The 19047-nt window shown below is 36.7% G+C and overlaps 8 protein-coding genes across 8 annotated transcripts; 4 read left to right on the top strand and 4 right to left on the bottom strand. All coding sequences in view use genetic code 12, as the record gives it.

Moving 5' to 3' along the window:
- Positions 1-284: 284 nt before the first annotated feature.
- PVL30_004917 (uncharacterized protein) lies at positions 285-1466 on the top strand (the record flags this gene model as incomplete). Its single annotated transcript, XM_001525012.1, has 1 exon — positions 285-1466. The coding sequence occupies one exon, from the start codon at positions 285-287 to the stop codon at positions 1464-1466; it is 1182 nt and encodes a 393-aa protein (XP_001525062.2).
- Positions 1467-1774: 308 nt separating this feature from the next.
- PVL30_004916 (uncharacterized protein) lies at positions 1775-2701 on the bottom strand (the record flags this gene model as incomplete). Its single annotated transcript, XM_001525011.2, has 1 exon — positions 1775-2701. One exon carries the CDS (start codon positions 2699-2701, stop codon positions 1775-1777), a length of 927 nt encoding a protein of 308 aa, XP_001525061.2.
- Positions 2702-5981: 3280 nt separating this feature from the next.
- On the top strand, positions 5982-7430 carry PVL30_004915 (uncharacterized protein; the record flags this gene model as incomplete). Its single annotated transcript, XM_001525009.2, has 1 exon — positions 5982-7430. One exon carries the CDS (start codon positions 5982-5984, stop codon positions 7428-7430), a length of 1449 nt encoding a protein of 482 aa, XP_001525059.2.
- Positions 7431-7930: 500 nt separating this feature from the next.
- PVL30_004914 (uncharacterized protein) lies at positions 7931-9244 on the top strand (the record flags this gene model as incomplete). The annotated part of the gene is made up of 1 exon (XM_001525008.2): positions 7931-9244. One exon carries the CDS (start codon positions 7931-7933, stop codon positions 9242-9244), a length of 1314 nt encoding a protein of 437 aa, XP_001525058.2.
- A 512-nt stretch (positions 9245-9756) lies between these two features.
- On the bottom strand, positions 9757-9984 carry PVL30_004913 (uncharacterized protein; the record flags this gene model as incomplete). Its single annotated transcript, XM_001525007.1, has 1 exon — positions 9757-9984. One exon carries the CDS (start codon positions 9982-9984, stop codon positions 9757-9759), a length of 228 nt encoding a protein of 75 aa, XP_001525057.1.
- A 932-nt stretch (positions 9985-10916) lies between these two features.
- TNA1 (High-affinity nicotinic acid transporter) lies at positions 10917-12467 on the bottom strand (the record flags this gene model as incomplete). Its single annotated transcript, XM_001525006.1, has 1 exon — positions 10917-12467. One exon carries the CDS (start codon positions 12465-12467, stop codon positions 10917-10919), a length of 1551 nt encoding a protein of 516 aa, XP_001525056.2.
- A 2447-nt stretch (positions 12468-14914) lies between these two features.
- Positions 14915-15595, top strand: RPS5 (ribosomal protein S5; the record flags this gene model as incomplete). The annotated part of the gene is made up of 1 exon (XM_001525005.1): positions 14915-15595. One exon carries the CDS (start codon positions 14915-14917, stop codon positions 15593-15595), a length of 681 nt encoding a protein of 226 aa, XP_001525055.1.
- A 416-nt stretch (positions 15596-16011) lies between these two features.
- PVL30_004910 (uncharacterized protein) lies at positions 16012-17994 on the bottom strand (the record flags this gene model as incomplete). Its single annotated transcript, XM_001525004.2, has 1 exon — positions 16012-17994. The coding sequence occupies one exon, from the start codon at positions 17992-17994 to the stop codon at positions 16012-16014; it is 1983 nt and encodes a 660-aa protein (XP_001525054.2).
- Between the last annotated feature and the right edge of the window lie 1053 nt (positions 17995-19047).

Below are 19047 nucleotides of genomic sequence, written 5' to 3'. Positions count from 1 at the left end.
TAATCAACCATTAAACAATGCTCACGCCGATACTCAAAAGCGTTTCAAAAATCTGTATCATTTCTCTTTTTCTCTCTCTTTGTTTCTCTCTCTCTATCCTCGAAGTGGACTTTGGTAGATTTAGCAGAGTGACTTTCGCGCACGAAAAAAATACCGCTCCACAAAAAACAACGTCAACAAAGAAAAAGAATACACAACAGCAATTGTCCATCCATTTGTGAATAATCGTCAACTTTTGATAAACTTCAATAGCAAGTAAATCACCAAGAGTAATAGCGAGTAGGATGAGTGACGTGGAACTCGATCGTGATATAGATAGGGACGAACCCCAACCATACTACCAGTATGGAAAACCTGCTTCTCCAAGAGAACCACCACCGGAGAGAAGACCTGATATGATTGGCTTGGACTTGCCTTCTCGTCGTCCCGTCCGTCGTGAAGCTGATGATGACGCCATGGACAGGGATGGTGATGAAAATGGAAATGGAAATGGAAATGGAAAAGAAAACGAAGAGGGAGATGGAATTGAAAACGAAAATGGTAATGGTGATGATAATGAGGCTAAGAATGGTGGTAGAACTAAGCAAGATGATGAAGTCCAAGATGTTGTTTACGAAGTTACCGAGAAACCACTGTTTCATGTAACAAGAGCATTATTTATTGGAAACTTGCGTAAGCCGCTTAATGCCGGAGATTTCCAAAGGTACTTGCGTAGCTTGGCCGAGTCAAACAAGGACATTAAATTCAATATTGACAGAGCATGGTTGAACAGATTGAGAACCCATGCGATTGTTTTGGTAAGCAACGAAGAAGGTGCAGAGTTTCTCAGATCTCAATTGAGTGGGTCCATTTACCCCGGTGAGGAAGAAGACCTTAGACTCAAGGAAGAATTTGAAAATCGCGAGACAGAACGATTTGAACATGAAAAGCGTATTTACGATGATTTGTCTGAAGAGGAAAAAGAAAAAGCCTCCGCACCGGTTGAACCACGTGAATTCTTCACCGATAGGCTTCCATTATATGTTGAATATATCCCAGTTAAGGCAATTGGTCAATGGACATTTGAGGAAGATAAAGGACCCCGAGATGGAATTTGGAAGCTTGAATTCACAACTAGAAATGAAGAGATTGTTGCATCTCATTTATTGTTGAATGGTGATTATATTCCACAATACCGTCCACCCTCTTACCGTGGAGGTAGAGGAAGAGGAAGAGATAATTATGGACCACCACGCTACAGAGGCGGACATGACAGATACGTGCCTGGTCGTTCAGAACGTGGACCATATTCACGAGAAAGACGTGGTGGTAACGGTAATTACAGTAGAGGTGGTCATTATGGTGGACACACAGACTCGTATGTGCCAGGGCGCTCTAGAGATGCAAGACCCCAAACAGATAGTTACGTGCCATCAAGACATAGAGATAGGTCAAGATCCCGTTCAAGGTCACCATCTAGATTCTGAAAAAAAAAAATAACAAAAACTAAAACAAAATAGTTGGATTGGAAAAAGATTAAAAAAAAAAAAAAAGAGGGACCAATAATATATTGAATTAGTGTACTATTTAGAATGAATGAAATCAAAAGCAAATTTCTATTGTTTATTTTAAACGAATTTAACTCCTCTTTGTTTTTATTAGTTTTTTGCTCAACCGTAGATAACTGAGTATTGTATTATTGAAGACCAATTCTAAGTTGGTGATAATTATTTGTTTGTTTCTTTGTTTGTTTGTTTGTTTGTTTTATTATTATTTTAGATTTTCCTCGTATTCTCTAGAGCTTGTTTTTATCAAAATTTCCTTTGAACAACCTCTCTTGGACAACGGTGGCCACATGCACTCCCTTGTCGTTAAACATGTTACAAATCAATAGTGCTCGATCATGATTTAATCTTGTAGTTTTAAATGAAACAGCAATCCAATGTGTAGGATCAAGGTCATCGTCGTGGAAGTAAACGGTATGGTCCAAGGAAGCATCAAAAGTTGCAATAATATCCTTATACCCCATAACGTCCAAAACTCTATCCAATTCCATCCAATCGGTAATCCATGTGAATGCACAATATTCGTACTCCGGAGTTAATGGTCTAATGGTTTCTCTTCCTTCAACACCGTATTTGATGAAATAAGGTAAAACATCAACAGGTTGTGATGCAACTGGAAACTTTATTGATACATGGAGAATCGAGTTACCCAAAAGTTCAGCCTCTCTTAAATTGCAAATATCCAACTTTGGTCCTGGTGTGGCTTGATAAGTAAAAGTTTTAAAACCCAGTTCCGAATCCAGCCCTTGCCCCTGCCTTAATTTTGTCTCCAGCTTCAATGTATTGTTCAGTGTTAGTGAGATATTTGCCGTAAAGACAGGTTTACCATTCTGTATAGCATTGACGCTCCTATTAACAAACGATCTTCCATTGGAAATGTTTTGCACCTTCCAATCAATCACAGACTCTTCATCCACTGCACGTATAAAAAAAGTGTGCATCGCATTTGGTCTAAACCCTTTAGGTGATGATCGAATTGCTACGAGGACAGCTTGTGCGCATATAGCTCCACCATAAACACCACGGCGTCCCAAATATGGCTTCAACAAAGGTTTCAACCCCGTATAGTGCGTTTCTGAGATCTTTTCAACATTTATTTCTTTTGCTATATCTACCTCAATGAGCGGCTGATGTTTCAACTCTTTGATTTTCTCCATTGTATTTTCCTTTTAGTTATAATTTCAGACAAGGTTTGTTTATATGTGGATACATATATATACGTATATATATATATATATATATACAAAAATAATTTGAATAGGTCTTTTATGCGCAGGTCCAGCCACTGGTTTCTTTATATTTTTTTTTGGTTTCTCCTTAATCTCATCAATATCTAGATTGTAGGATCGTACTTTGTATTCAAGCACTTTAGCAATTAAAGACAGTTCATGTGGGAGGGGGGAGGAAGAAAAAACACGAAGAAATGAATATTGAGGCTTATAAAAAATTGATGTATATAAGTAAATGAGATTGGAGTAAGACAAAGACAACAGGCATTTACACTGCTGTTATTGTTAGCATACTTATTGAGATTCTTTGTTTGCTTAGTCGTTGTTTTTGCTTTCCCCACTTTTATACCTTTGATTGTGTACAAAACAAGTTAGCCTTATCCGAACCTTTATTTGGATGCATATCCGTCAAAAGTATATTGGTGATCTTTTCGCGCAACAAAACAGGAAGAAAAAAAAATGAATTGAAAAAAAAGAAAAAAAAAGTAAAAAGAAGAAAAAAAAAAAGTTAAAAGAAGAAAAAAAAAAAGAAGGCAGATATTCACCATTACAAATCGCATTGGTAACAAAATTTTTCAATTTCCAGTACAAACCCAAACCAAGTCCAAACCAAGTCCAACTAAAATTCACTACTAACACCATTGTCAAAGCCAACTCTGCTACTACCACTACTTTTGTCCACTACTACTACCCAAGTGAAGCATACCAATGTCGTTAGTCCGCTCCTGTATTAGACTTAGAAGTCAGCATGTCAAGATGCCCGGAATGGCGCTTCTTCGAAGTGTGCGCTACAATAGTACAGATATACCAAAGAAACCTGTACCAGCAACAACCACTAGTGAAACCAAGCCTACACAGCCTATCAAGGAAACACAGCCAGAGGCTAAAAAACCGGCTAAATTAGCTCAGCTGATATCGCCAGCAACATCAACAACAACAGCAGCAGCAAAATCTGTAAATAAGCCTGGCTCCTCGTTAAAAACTTCTAGCCAACAAACAAAAAAATCATTGTTTGCTGAAATATATCCTATTGACAAGGAAAAAGTCACTGAAGAAGATCTTGACAAGTGGATCGATGCAGTACGTCAATTGAAGAATGGTAAACAGAATCACGAAACAGCAGAAGAGATTTATCTTGGTCAAATCACACAACCGGAGCCATATATCAATAGAAGCTTTGAACCAACAATCGAACAAATTGAAGAGACTTATGCTTATTCAAACAAGGAAGTGCCATTGAAAGCCGACCCTATTGTTCAGAACCTCGTCAATGTCATTATGAGACACGGTAAGAAGGCATTGGCCCAAAAAACAGTGAGTCGTGCTCTCTACATTGTGCAAATGAAATTGAGAAAAGATCCAATCGAAGTCTTGAAAGAGACTTTAGTAAACTTGGGACCACTCGTAAAGACAAGATCCATTTCCACCGGTGTTGCCAAAAGAACAATTATCCCAGTGGCTTTAAATGAAAGACAAAGAAACAGATTTGCTATTGGGTGGATTTTGGAAGCTAGTAAAAAGAGGAAGAATAACGATTTTGCAGTGAGACTTGCTGAAGAGTTGATCAACGCTTATAATGGTAAATCATCAGGGTATGAAAAGAGGCTTCAAATGCACAAGGCTGCTATGCAACAAAGAGCCAACATCAGTATCAAGTAAATGCTTTGAGTCTATTTTGTTTTGTTGTTGTTATTGTTTATTGTTGTTGTTGTTGTTGTTTTTGCTGTTCATTTACTGAATTATCAAGGTATTGTTTAGCGAATTCGAAATGTACATAATAAAAAGTAATTCACACAATAAAGTAGCTTTATAAAACCTTAAAATCTGGTCTTGAAAGATAGCTAATGATATTGTCACGTGATTCTTGCAAATATAGCAAAAGTAGTGATTTCAACTCTTTCTCTTGTCCTCTTTATTAATATGTGACAATTTTGACTGTAATCCTTGGGGGCACATAGATACATTGAGTGCTTTGATAATAGAAAAACCGACTTCAAGCCGAATTCAAGCAAAAAAAGTTTGGAATTGCATTACCTACACTAACTTAAATTATCAATGAAAATTTAATATAAAAATCCCAATTTTTGTTTTTTCTCTTTTGCGATATTTCGGTATTGTTCATGCTAAGCTACTCTGTTTATTGGCTAGTCATTTGAATAATTCAAGTCACAATTGCCACATTGACTACTTCACGAAATCTAGATCATCTTAATTTGCATTCTTTAGTAAAAGGATTAGTGAATAGATTGCAACAAAAAATAAAAATTGAAAAAAAAAAAGAGAAAAGGAAAAAATTTTGTTGCGAAAATATGGAAACATATTACGAGTTCATTGAGAATAGCATTTTATGCATATCTCGGAAGTTTGGAACCAATTTCTAGATTAACACCAGTAGGCAAAAAAAGAAAAAGTAAACCTATGAATATGTTAATGCAAATTATTATACCACAAGTATCAATAGCTGGCAATAGTTTCATTCAACGGAAGCAAACAAACAAATAGCCATACAAAAAGCGAAAAAGTGGTAATTGGTAGTGGGGAAATAATACGGGGCGGAGATAATTATTGAGTTTCAACGGTTTTTTCTAAACTTTCAAGATAATCCAGCCGTTCAGTACTACTCTTTGATCTAATCACCCACCAACCCATCAGATTATTGCCATGAAAAGTAAAACAAAATGGCAGGACTGACTAATGTGGCCGCGGCCGTGTCTATTATTGACATTTTTCATTAGTAAAGCATTCTTCAAATCAGATTAAGCAAACCCAAATTTTATTCAACAAAATCGGCGGTGTGTGTTTGCAATTGAATGAATTAGAAAGAAATAGAGAGAAGAAGGTGAATCACATATACAGATAGTTCAAAAAAGCTGGCATTATATCCGCGGTTACAATAAAAAAAGTTCTAAAATCCGCTCTCAAACTCTATTGCCTTTTCTTATTCATCATCTTTGATATTCGAGTCGAGCCGATTTTTTGAGATAAACTGGTTTAATAAACACTTTCCGAAAAAGAGAACTAAAGAAGAAAAGAGAAAGAGGAAGAGGAAAAGTATATGGGGATTTCATTCGACAAGCAGGGAGAAATAAAAGAGTCTTGGTTTTATTGCCATGAGGTACTGGAAGCTATATATAATGTATCAATTTCCGCAAAACTCTTGACGATTTCAAATGGTTTTATCATTAACTTCACCACGTGTCACAAAAAGATGCCATTGATAGATCCAGAAACATTAACAAGAAAAGAATCCGGCAGCACTATTGCTGATAACGGACTCTTGCATGAGAAAACAAACCCTGAAGAAGTACCTCCTCCACCAGCAATAGTCAACGAAGATGACCCAGATATTGACAAAGGTTATGCATGGGTTGTGTGTGGTGCTTGTGTGATATTCTATGCCTGTACATGGGGTATGAACTCTGGGTTTGCTATATACTTTGCAAACTACTTGACAAATGATACATTCGAAGGTGCTACAAAGATGGACTATAGTTATATTGGAGGCATGTCACTTGGTGTAGGATTATTTTTTGCACCAGTGATTACAGTAATCCAAGGCTACATTGGGTTTAGAAATACACTTATAATTGGTAATTGCTTACAATTTACAGCCTTGATGCTTGCCAGTTGGTCCAGAAAGCTTTGGCAACTATATTGCACCCAAGGTTTGATGCAGAGTTTCGGATTGGCACTTCCCTCTATCCCAGCAATGTCAGTAATGCCACAATGGTTCAAGAAGAAAAGAGTTTTGGCTTCTGGTATTGGCGCAGGAGGCTCCGGTCTTGGTGGTATTGTGTTCAACTTGGGTATGCAAAAAGTTGTTGACACCAAAGGCGTGTTTTGGGCATTAAGAGTTCAAAGTATTATTGGATTTGGCTTGACATGGATTGCCATTTTTTTTGCCAAGAGTAAGGCTCAAACACACCACATTCAATTTGACTTTTTTAATTTTTCATGCTGCAGATTGGCTGGCTATTGGTTATTGATGATATTTGTGATTGCTTGTATTTTCGGTTACGTGATTGTGCTTTATACCTTGGCCAACTTTACAACCAGTCTCGGGTATAGTGAGAGACAAGGCTCGATTGCTTCTGCCATGGTGCAACTTGGCTCATTGCTTGGAAGGCCACTAGTGGGTTTCTTGTCAGATAAGTATGGCGCTGCAACTGTGGGTTCCATTGCTTACTACATTGCCGGAATCTTTTGCTTAGCAATGTGGGTTCCAGCACGCAATTATGCCACAGCGTTGATTTTTGGTTTGATAATGGGCGCATTAATGGGTTCAATATATCCAATTATAGCCCCATTGATTGCAAGGATTTTTGGCATCCAGAAAATGAATATAGTCTTTGGCCAGGTCTGGTCTATTTTGGGTGCTGCTGGTTTGTTTTCCCCCGTGATTGGTGTCAAGTTGACCAAGGGTAGTGGTGCCGAAGTTAATCCATCAAGTTACAGAGATTGCTCAATCTTTACAGGTGTGATGTTCTTAGCATGTGCCACAATAATGCTTATAATTAGAGGTTATATTGTTGCAAGAGATTGTATTTTGTTGGAAAAAGGTGACGAGGTTACGGACATGAAAGAAGCCCAGTCTATCACAGTACCGGTTGGGGACGTGTTTAAACTGCTTTTTGCTAAAAGCAGTACCAAAGTGTAGTTAATAGAAGTACATATAGATGATTGTGTTTGTTAGAATTAAGAAAAGAAGCCCTTACAAATGAATTGTTTCAATTTTCGATTTGTTTCTTTTTTTTTTTTTTTCTTCCCCATTTATAATCTTTCTTTATCTAATTATTTGATTTATAACATAAATGAGTCGGTGTATCGATTCAATATTCGTATCAGGTATTTGATAAGATTGGTGTAAATTGTAGGTTTCAATCAGTCTCTCGAAAGAATTGCTCTTGTTACGGATTTGTGAATCGAGAAACAAACGCATCTTAACTTATCCGACTCTTTACAGTATCAGGTTGAAAAAAAAAAAATCCGATACATATATATGGAAAGTATTTCCCACATTACTTACCCTTGTATACTTTTTTGTCATTTACTCATTTCAGTATCATAAATTTACTAGATCCATTAATGCATTTGCTTAAAACACTTGGTGAAAGTACTTTGGACATCCGACTACTATGGCTCTCAGTATTCCTTAGAATGGCCTCATATGGCCTCACGAATCAAGTTCTTGTATTATACCTTCGATCAATTAAGATCTCGCCCTCCAAAATTGGTGTTTTCATGACGTTAACACTAATAGGTGATACGCTTATATCTTACTGTTTGACATGGTATGCTGATCAAATAGGTCGTCGAAGAGTTATGCTTATTGGCTCGTTTATGATGCTTGTGTCGGGAATAGTTTTTGCCAAATCTACAGATTTCACCATTTTGCTTCTTGCAGCTATCATTGGCGTCATTTCTCCCTCAGGTGATGAAACGGGTCCTTTCAAAACTGTGGAAGAGGCATCAATCGCTCATTTAACTCCACATGTGCACCGGCCCGAAGTGTTTGCATTCCATGGTGTTTTTGCAACCGCAGGTGCCGCATTAGGCTCATTAATAGCGGGATTTATGGTGGATTATTTACATGATATACGAGGCTGGGATCTTACAAATTGTTATCAATCGGTATTTCTTGTGTACCTGGGTTTCGCTATTGTCAAGTTTGCAATCATGATGGGGCTTTCGGAAAAATGTGAAGTTTACGTGAGTAGTTTTGCGGAGAACGAGGAAGAAGAACAGGAAGAAGAACAGGAAGAGACAATTGAATCTGGAACTGAAGAGACTCCATTGATAGAAGAAGAGGCAACAGAACCAGTGGAAGCAGAGGAAATCTCTCTGAGGGCTTCTGTTTCTTCTAGAGCTTTTGGATTTTCAAAAACCACTCGCAAGCATTTGCCCAAGCTCATGTCTATTTTCATGCTTGACTCTTTAGGTTACGGGTTTATGCCGTCAGCATGGGTGATTTACTACTTGAAGCTTACATTTGAATTGACAGCAAGTGCATTGGGTACTCTTTTCTTCATTACAAATTCAGTCGATGCTTTTTCCTCCTTACCATCTGCATACTTGTCAAAATCGTTGGGGCCAGTAAAGGCAATATTGTTTACGCAAGTACCATCTTCGATATTCTTTGGCATTATAGCAATGTGTCAGACATTCGCCCCAGTTGCAGTACTTTTGGTGCTATACTATACAACGACCACGATGGATGTTGTGCCGCGACAAGTATTTTTAACATCAATTGTTCCAAGAAATGAGCTTGTCAAAGTTTTGGGTACAGTCAACATTGGAAAGACGTTTGCACGATGCATTGGGCCCAATCTTACCGGACTTTTAGCTGAGCATAATATGTTGCATTATGGATTTGTAATCAATGCCGCATGTGTCCTTCTTGCTGATTTTATTTTAGCTACAAACTTTGTACACATGGACAATTCTATTTTAAAGAAACAGGGTGTACAATAAAGCACACAGCATGGTAGAGAAGAAGAACAAAGAATACAAAATATAGATTGTAGAACATAGATCAAACCACAAGGGTCAATATTGAAAAGACGGAAAAAAAAAGATAGATAGAACAAATATAAAAGAAAGGAAGAAAGATAGATAGATAGATAGATAAATAAATTATAGTATTAACATTGTTATTGAAGTATTCTATACCCAAGGTATACAAAATAATACCAATATTAGTCTCGTATCAACAATATTAGAACTGAATTGTAACGAAAAAATTTGTGACAATAGTCATCGATAAGTGCCTCTTCAAGACATTCACACAAACACACACAGACACACACACACACACACACACACACACAATTGAAGCATATTGCCAAAACTTAAAAGATCATATCCAAAGTACAGCAAACACACATGGCTGCCAAACATGCCATTAAGCAATCGTTGTTGTTGGAGGACCTTTGCTGTTGCACATACATAGGTTGTTGCTGTGGATGATATTGTTGTTGCGGATATTACCCATAACCTGGTTGTTGCTGATAGTATGCATTTGGTGGTGGACCTTGTCCGTACCCTTGCTGATATTGTGGTTGATTGTGACTAAACATTCCACGATCTTGTGTAGTGTTATTGTATGATGGCTGAGCTTGCGGCACGTAAGAATTACCTCCTACGTGACTCTGAGATTGTTGAAAGTTAGGTGGTGGTCCTTCAGGAGAGTTAAAGTATTCGTTTTTGGACATATTTGCGTGCGAAAGATACTATAAATGGTATGATAATACACCGGAAACAAAAGGTCTTGAAAGTTTGATTATCAGGATGAAGGAATAATCAGGAGAGTATTGATATGAATTTTGAATCGATGGTTATGTGGATTGTAATTTCAATAAATAAATCCGGGGCTGAGAAAAAAAAACATTTAGAAAATATAAGAAATAAAAAAAAATATATATAAGAAATTAAAAAAAAAAAAAGAAAAGAGCCCAAGATTTTTTTCTTTTTTGAATGATGACGGTTTGAAGTAGTGGCAGTGTCGAAGTCTTAAAGTGATCAAATAGCAAAGATGTTTATCAATTTTATTTGAGCTTTATCAATTACAAGTTGGACCAAGGTCTTTTCTCTTCTTCTTTTTCTTCTTCTTTCGAATTATGAAGTGGCTAATGAGTTAATTAAATGTTAACCCCCTTTTCCTTTCTACCTGCGTTTCTCCCTACTTGTTATTCATTTTTTTTGCGGTTTTTCGGTTTTTCGGTTTTTCGGTTTTACATTATGGTGTAAAAATGTCTAGCATTGTTCGTCATCAAAACGCAATGTATGAGGCTTAGTTCCGGATCAGCTCGGTAATACAACTGCTACCAATCGCTATGGAGACACGCACGTGATGTCAATTATTGAGTGAATCTGAATTAGGGAATCGATTGTATATTACAACAACAACAACAATTACTATTACTACATATACTTGTACTACAACTACTACACTTCATTTCATATTGTCATTAATAACTTTTGTTTCTAATTTTTTAACAGGCTATGTATACAATTATGTAAATGTAATCATCTAATCATTACTTTTGGAATAAAAAAAAATCAATCTTTGTAAAACAGAAAATAAAAAACAGAAATGAAAAAGGATAAAATCAAATCAACTAGCATGAAAAAAAATATCGCAACTTTAATACAAATATTCAAATGTTGGGTTTCTGTCACCAAGATTGATTTGTTCACGTTCTGGCAACTCATTAAATTTCTGTTTGTAAGCATCGGTCTTTTTTGCGTGGTTTAACCTATAGCAAAGACCGAAATATGCCACACCTGTGAGAATAGCAAAGCAAACAGCTGCAATCGAAGTCGATAAACCTGGCTTGTAAACAGGTGCATCCTTGGCCAAAAAGATAAAAGTGGCAATGATACCACCAATGTTACCAAACCCAATCTGCCATGCCGTTCCAACAGATTTACGGATATGCGAACCATTGTTCAATGCTGCCCAACAAACAATTTGTGGCATAGCAGTATAAAGCCCACTTGCTGCAAGGAAACACCCACCATAACGCACTTGTGCATTTTCAGTGGCACCCAAGACCATGGCAAGACCAGCAATGGCCATGAGACAAGAAGTGATGAGAAATGGTAATCTCTTTTTAAAGTAATCAGAAATGAATGCGGTGATGTTGATAACTCCAAATGCGCAAACCCAAGGGTAAACAGAGTGTTGTTGTGCTGCAACTGCAGTATAGCCCATTTGCTTGATGATAGTGGCTGCAAAGTATGCATAGCCATAGGATGGAATAATCAAACCAAAATAAGATAATGCAGGAAGCCAAATCATCCAATCTTTAAGACACTTGACAACGTCTTTAAAGGTGTTTTTGATCTCATAAGCTGATGCTGTACCAGAATACAATTCCAATTTCCTCTTGAGAAATTTTCTTTCGTTGGCATTCAAGAACCTCGACTCCTCAGGGAAATCGGCAATCATGAAATACAAGAAAAAACTTCCAATTACTGTTGCGCATCCTTCCAAGATAAAGATCCATCTCCATGAACTAATGCCATGTAATCCGTCCATTTCGGCAACTCTGTATGCAATAGCACCTGAGGCCGCTCCCGACAATGCGGTACAGGAAAAGAATGCTGAAAATCTTCGTTGTGCCTCTGGTTTTGAGTAATATGTAGCTAACAAGTAAAACATACCACAAAACAATGCTGACTCGGTAACACCCAAAAAGAATCTGCATGCGGCTAAACCACTAAAATTTTTAACAAAGCCCATACCAATAGTGATACATCCGAAAAGGAAAACTGACCCTGAGAGCCAACGATGTGGTTTGACAAACTTGATGGCGTAGTTACCAGCAATTTCAAAGAAAATGTATGGCACAAAGAACAAGGTCAATGCCGTGTTGTATTGATTACCAGTTAAATTCAATTCTTCGGTCAAACCATAAACATTTGCATTGGAGATATTGACTCTGTCCAAGAAGGAGAAAAAGTACAAGAGACAGAATGGCGGCACTGTACAGATATCGATTTTCCACATAAGTTTCTTGTGGTTGATTCCGAGCTCTTCAGCTAATCTTTCTGTTTCCAATGTAGGGTCCAATTCTGATTCCTCTGTAACCTCAACGCCATCACTCTTGTTTAACGCAGACGAGATATCCGAATGCAAATTGTATTCTGGATCCAGGCCAGACTCCATTCTTTTCTCAGCTAATTCTGACATGATTAAAATTTATGTTTTTATTTTGTAACTTTGTAATCTTGCAATTTTGTAATTTTGCAATTCTATTTCTGTTTGTAATGATTAAACTAGGTTGTGGTAGCGACAGCAGTAAATGTGAATGGTAAATATTTCAGATCTATTAATTTTATCTGTTGTTGTTGTTGTTAAATTAATTATGATTGTTATTCTTGATCTACAATTATCCAAAAAAATATCAACTGTATTCAAAATCAGCTTTATTCGATGGCAAAAGCAATATCCGGGAAATTTCATTCAGTTTTATATCGTCAACTTGAGATGATATTCATCTTCAAAATTTCACATTATAATATGACTAATGTCTGTGTAAGTAAAAAAAAAAAAGTAAAATTTAAAGAAAAATTAGGAAAAACAATTACAAAATAATACATTATTTTAATTTACTTTAAACATTTAGCCGCCTTGAGAAACGCGATTCACTAACTTATAGAAGTGGGAAATGGTTTTGGGGGAGAAGAAGAGGAATACAACGAAAGAGGAGGAGGTTTAGGGTGTATTCCGCAACTTTTGGAAAGTCCTAATACGGTATAGTATAAAATTGCAGCGTATTTTTTTATTTTATTTTATTTTATTTCCCGGTTCAGGAAGTGGGACAAAGAGAAAATCCGGCGGCGGTGTATTTGGTAGCAATTCCTTTTTTTTTTGCTTTGAAAAAAAGAAAAAGTAAAAAAAAGGCTTTTTAAGAAGAGACGAAGGAAATAAAAAATGGTGGGGTTGAGTCATCTATTGTTCCAACAAAGAGGCTATTTAGAGATGCAGATCTATTGTCTCGGTGATGTGCGAGCCATTTTAAAAAAAGTATTAAAAAAAAAATTAAACAAGCTGATGTTTGCTCGTATCCAGGACCAAAGCTTTAAACTTTCCTTAAATCAGCAGCACCTCGAACCTTGTCAAATTTTGACAAGCATGGCAAGTATGACAATTTATGAATCATATATGACATTGAAGGACCAAGCTTTAAGTGAGATATTTCCTTTAACCCGCGAATCCAGTATGATCCCCCCCCCCCCCAAAAAAAAAAAATTCATTGCTTTTCATATATTTTTTTATTACTCTTAAAATCTAGTAATTTTTCGCTCTTTCTTTCGTTTAATCCTTTTTATTTTATCTTGAATTTATTAAACAATTGGGGAAGGGGGAGGATGGAAAGAAGGCTAGCAAGTAGAGGTTTCGGAAAGTTTATATTAATATTAGTAAGGCTAAGGGAGACACTCATAACTATTTATCAAAAGAAAAACTTGTATATATTTTGCTCCTGTATCGGCGGCGAGACTCCGCTTTTCTTTGCTCAAGGATGGAAAAGAAAGAAAAAAAAAAAAGTTAAGCAAAAATTTCCCAAATGAATCAAAGATAAATTATTTAACTGTCCCCACATTTGAGAAATCAGTGTTAAAAATACCAAACGTATCAATTGGAAGTGAAGATTGGAGGACAGACAGTATATAGTGATACATTTATGTACTATTCAAAGAGCTGCCTTCATTTTACCGATATAATACTAAACAATATAAGAATTTTATCGCAAGAGACAAGGCACCTATCCAAGTTCAAGACAAAAAGGAGAAAACATTGAAGAATTAAAGAATTAAAGAATCAAAATGTAAACGTTTTCACCTTTTCTGATGGTTTTTCCATTAGGAAATTCTGACATTCTCCACCCACTCCTCGACTCTCTGACTTTCACACTCGCTTCCTCATGGTAAGCATTAATCGTATATGCTCAAAGACAAAGAAAGAAGAGTGAGAAAAAAAAAGTGAGAAAAAAAAACATTAGGCGATCAAAACAAAGCTGTCATGAGTAGCGTAGAACATCAAGTGTCAAGTCATCAAGTTTGATAGAAGTGCTATATATATATACATTGGGTGACCGAGTTATACTCTTTCCCCTTTCGGTGGCACTCATATAACAAAACATATAGCACAGCTCCAAGCAAATGTATTATTGCTTTCCATTACCACTTCTGTTCCCACATCCTACTCCATATCCATCATTTCCTTCTCTTTTACTTTGTCCTCTAACTTCAATATTAATCAAGCACAATTGTATACATCATACATTTGGTTGCAATAAACATATACACAGATATACACAGATATACACTGTATAGTACTGAAAAAAAAACTAGTGGTCGTGTAACATGTACAAACTTAATGCTCTCTCTCAAAACTCTTAGGGTTTCAACCATTAATTTATTTTAATCATGTGATATGCACACCGTCCGTTTGGGATTCTCGATTAGTGCGCGAACCACACGAAAAATTCTACAGCACGCAAGGCCTCAGACATTCTAGTGAAAATTGAATCCTGATCAAGAGATTATCAAAAAACGGCCTCTTTTCCCAGTTTTAGTTTGGTTTAGTTAGCTCCCCACCATATACATACAACTAAATAGACCATCACATCCATCATGTCTGACGTTGAAGAGCAATTTGAAGGACAACCACAAGAAGAAGTTGTTGTTGAGGAATTACAAGTTGTCAACTTGGCCACTCCAATCCCATTAGATGTTCAAGAAGCACAAAGGGAAGTTAAACTTTTCAACAAATGGTCATTCGAAGATGTTGAAGTTAACGATGTCTCATTAGTCGACTACATCCAAGTCAGAAGCCCAGTCTTTGTCCCACACACTGCTGGTAAATACGCTACAAAGAGATTCAGAAAGGCTCAATGCCCAATCATTGAAAGATTGACCAACTCTTTGATGATGAACGGTAGAAACAACGGTAAGAAATTGAAGGCCGTCAGAATCGTTAAGCACGCTTTGGAAATCATCTACGTCTTGACTGAACAAAACCCAATCCAAGTCATTGTTGATGCTATCATCAACTCTGGTGCTAGAGAAGACTCTACCAGAATTGGTTCATCAGGTACCGTTAGAAGACAAGCTGTTGATGTCTCCCCATTGAGAAGAGTCAACCAAGCTATTGCTTTGCTCACCATCGGTGCTAGAGAAGCTTCATTCAGAAACATCAAGACTGTTGCTGAATGTTTGGCTGAAGAGTTGATCAATGCTGCCAAGGGTTCATCAACTTCTTATGCTATTAAGAAGAAGGATGAGTTGGAGAGAGTTGCTAAATCTAACCGTTAAGGAGGTGACAAATTTTTATTTGGAAGCAATATACATTCAACGTATCGGTGTATTGCTTTCATTAATGAAAACCATTATATTGTTGGAACTGGGTTGCATATCATTTGTGTATTTCCGTCCTGGTCTAATGTATATTGTAAACTATATAATACACAAATTGAGATAACAACTGTTTTGAGAGTAGAACCTCTGCTAATAATATCTTTTTTGACTCTGCTTTGTGAAAGTGAATTAAAAGAATAAAAGGGAAAAAAAAAACTTGATTACGGAACGTATAACAAGCAGAAACAAGAAACGAAATACGGAAAGCACGTACTAAAAAAGAGTTTAACTAAAGAAGAAGTAGTAGAACAAGAAGAAAAAGAAGCTATCAATAAGTAAATAACCGGGGAAAAAAATCCCAGACTATGTTTATATTATACTTTGATTGGGTATGCTAAACGTATAAAGTATGCTCTGCTTGAAGTGGATAAAAGTTGCTCGTACCTCTCTATTCTTTCGAGTAGAATCTCTTCTTCGTTTTCTTCGATATCATCACCTTTTTCTTGTGCTTTGAGATATCTATTCTTATCTACAAACCCGCCACCATTTTCCACCACCTTCAAACGATTCTTGGCCAGTTCGTATCTATCTGTAAGCACCTTACGAACCAAGTACTCTCTCAATGGTAAAATTACCAAGAAACATGCAAAGAAACAAGTACCAGCAAATATTTGAGTATGCAAGTATGGTTTAGATGCTGTCTTTTGCACCAATGCCAATGCAATGACTTCAGCAACTAAACAAAAAAAGGAAACAAAGATGTTGATACCTGACCATCCAGCGGGCAATTTCTCCAATTCTCCTTCAAGAGAATCAGCAGCAAGTGGTTGTGCCAAAGAAGAACCAACACCAATCATCAAGCCAATGATCACGGAAAAGGCAATTAATGCGCCATAACTTGTTGCATTTATCCAGAAAGCATACAACAAGATACAAATGACCAAGGAACAAGAACCCGTAAAGTTTGCTCTTCCAACTCTATCGGCTATTAATCCCATCGATGGACGACCCACGACTTGTGCAGCATTCATTATCGCAGTAAGTGTTGAAGCTTGAGAGTGATTCAAGCCAACTGAAGTGGCGTATGATGATAATGAGAACAACATCAAGGTATAACCAAGTAATGCAATTGCAAACCACAATGAAACAAAACAGATGCCCAAATTCTTAAACACTTTAATATCAAAAATCACCCTTATGTGATTCTTGATCGATGCAGCGCTCAATCTTTCTTTTAAGGAAGGAGGATTGTACGCTCTTGGTCTCATAAGTAATGCTGAGAATGATGCAGTGGTCAAAGCAACCAAACCAACCATTCGCAATGCCCATTTTTGGTCACCTGTTTCTTGAATCACCTTGTTCAAACTAAGTGAAAAAACAAGACCACCCAAACCAGCTCCAGCAACACATGTTCCCATTGATGCGGCTTTTCTCGTACGGAACCAAGTAGGTAAAACAAGGGTAGCGGGTATAAAGATTAAGCTGAACGAGATACCAACAAGCACACCTTGTGTCAAATACAAATGCCAAATTCTTTTGGAAAACGATGCCAAAATCCAACCAGCCGTTTGGAAAACAATGCCAATAAAGCAAACTACTTTGAAACCAAATACCTTGTATAGTAATGCGCTAAATGGTGACAATATATTGGCCAAACACACAACGATACCACCGATCAACGCATAGTCGTACTCGGTAGCTTCTGGGAAAGTGCCATTATTCAAATAAAAGTTTAAAAACACACCAAACGCAGCATTGGCACCCCATGTAGAAAACAGCGCAAGCATAGCGCATACGGCCATTAACCATGCAAACCCACCATCTACTCTATAGTCTGATTTTTCAGTTACTATTTCTCCTTCATCTTTTTCTTCGTCATCTTCTACCTCTTCTTCTCCAGCTTGTCCAATTTGTCCATCATTTCTCTTTTTTCGTCCTCTCGTTTTCTCTTCTTCAGTGCTGCTAAAACGTGCACCATATTCTCCTGTTGTATCTAGATTTTCTTTCAGTTCCTCGCCAAATCTGCTCTTGTGTGTCGTTGCTTTTTCTAGCTCATCTACAAAGATAAACTCTGCCTCACCCCTTTCTCTATACTGACTCTTGTTTTCCTCATCTTGTAACTGATCATCTTTGATACCAGTTAGCACTCTCGATAATTGTGATTGGCTCGTTTTTGTTCGACTTAACCTATTATTACTCGATGCAATAGAAACAGCTTCGGATTGTAAATTTGATTCCGAGTGTAAAGGCTGTATCTCATAAGGTCTGACTTCTGCCAGGTTAGCAATTACTGAATGGTGATCATCGTCTGACATGCTATGTTTTGAAACCAGGAATTCATCCGAAGATCTAACCATAGTTAATGTGGATAAAGATTAGAGACGGAAATGGGAAGCGAAAATGAAAATGAAAATGAAAATGAAAATGAAAAAAATGAAAATGAAAATGAAAATGGAAAGGAGCAAGAAGAGAGAGGGGGGGTAATTGGTTAAAGATATAGTGTAAGATGGAATTACGAAATTCAATTAATAATCGCCTTTATCTCGCCCTTTGTAATGACTAATCAAATAGAAAAAGCCTTTCCGTATTGTCTGCATCTAAAAACGCATCTTTGGCTATAATATGACACACAAGCAAGAAGGAAAAAAAAAACACCCAAAAAAAGAATAAAAAAAAAGAGAGGTTCAAGTGAATATGGGTGTGGCTCATTCACTGCCTTTTCTCTATTTTCTCGCATTAAAAGAGAAGAAAAAAAAATTGTTGTTGTTCTTGTTAGGGTGGTGGGTGGTGAGTGGTGGTTTGCTTGCGTTTGTTTAGTGTTCTTTTTTTTTACTATTTTTGACGTACAAAAGGAAAGTGTAGGCGGCTACTTCCGAAAACGGACCGTGATTGCGTTGCGCATACATTGATGCGGAATTATATGTCTCTTTGAACTGAACTTTAAGATAACCAATGTTTGATACTCAATAGTTTTATTAATATATATATAGAAGTTGGTTTTGCTTTTTGAGAGTAGAAGCAAATAAGTTTTAGTTATTCTCAAATGACCTGCAGACACAAGCTTAAAAGATACCAAACGGTTAAAATTAAACAAAAAATAAAGAAAAAGAAAATGGAAATGGAAATGAAGACATTGGAACAGATAGAACTAATAAAAATGTTGGTTGAGTACTTCACTACGAAGTAAGGTGCTCTCAACTATGATACCCAATATAATTCCAAGTCTAAACAACAGAACAGCCACTACATGCAAATTATTTTTAAAACGCAAAAAATTGAGAAGAAGAAAATAAAAAAAAAAAAAAACAATAATGAAGTAAAGTTGGTATGCGTAAGGTCAAAACCTTCTATTACAACTATAATTCATCAATAAGTATGTAATCGGTTAAATTATTTAATTGATTTCACAG

This window comes from Lodderomyces elongisporus, chromosome 6 (assembly GCF_030384665.1).
Source record: "Lodderomyces elongisporus chromosome 6, complete sequence".
Classification (NCBI taxonomy): domain Eukaryota; kingdom Fungi; phylum Ascomycota; class Pichiomycetes; order Serinales; family Debaryomycetaceae; genus Lodderomyces; species Lodderomyces elongisporus.
This window is presented reverse-complemented; position numbering and strand designations above follow the sequence as displayed.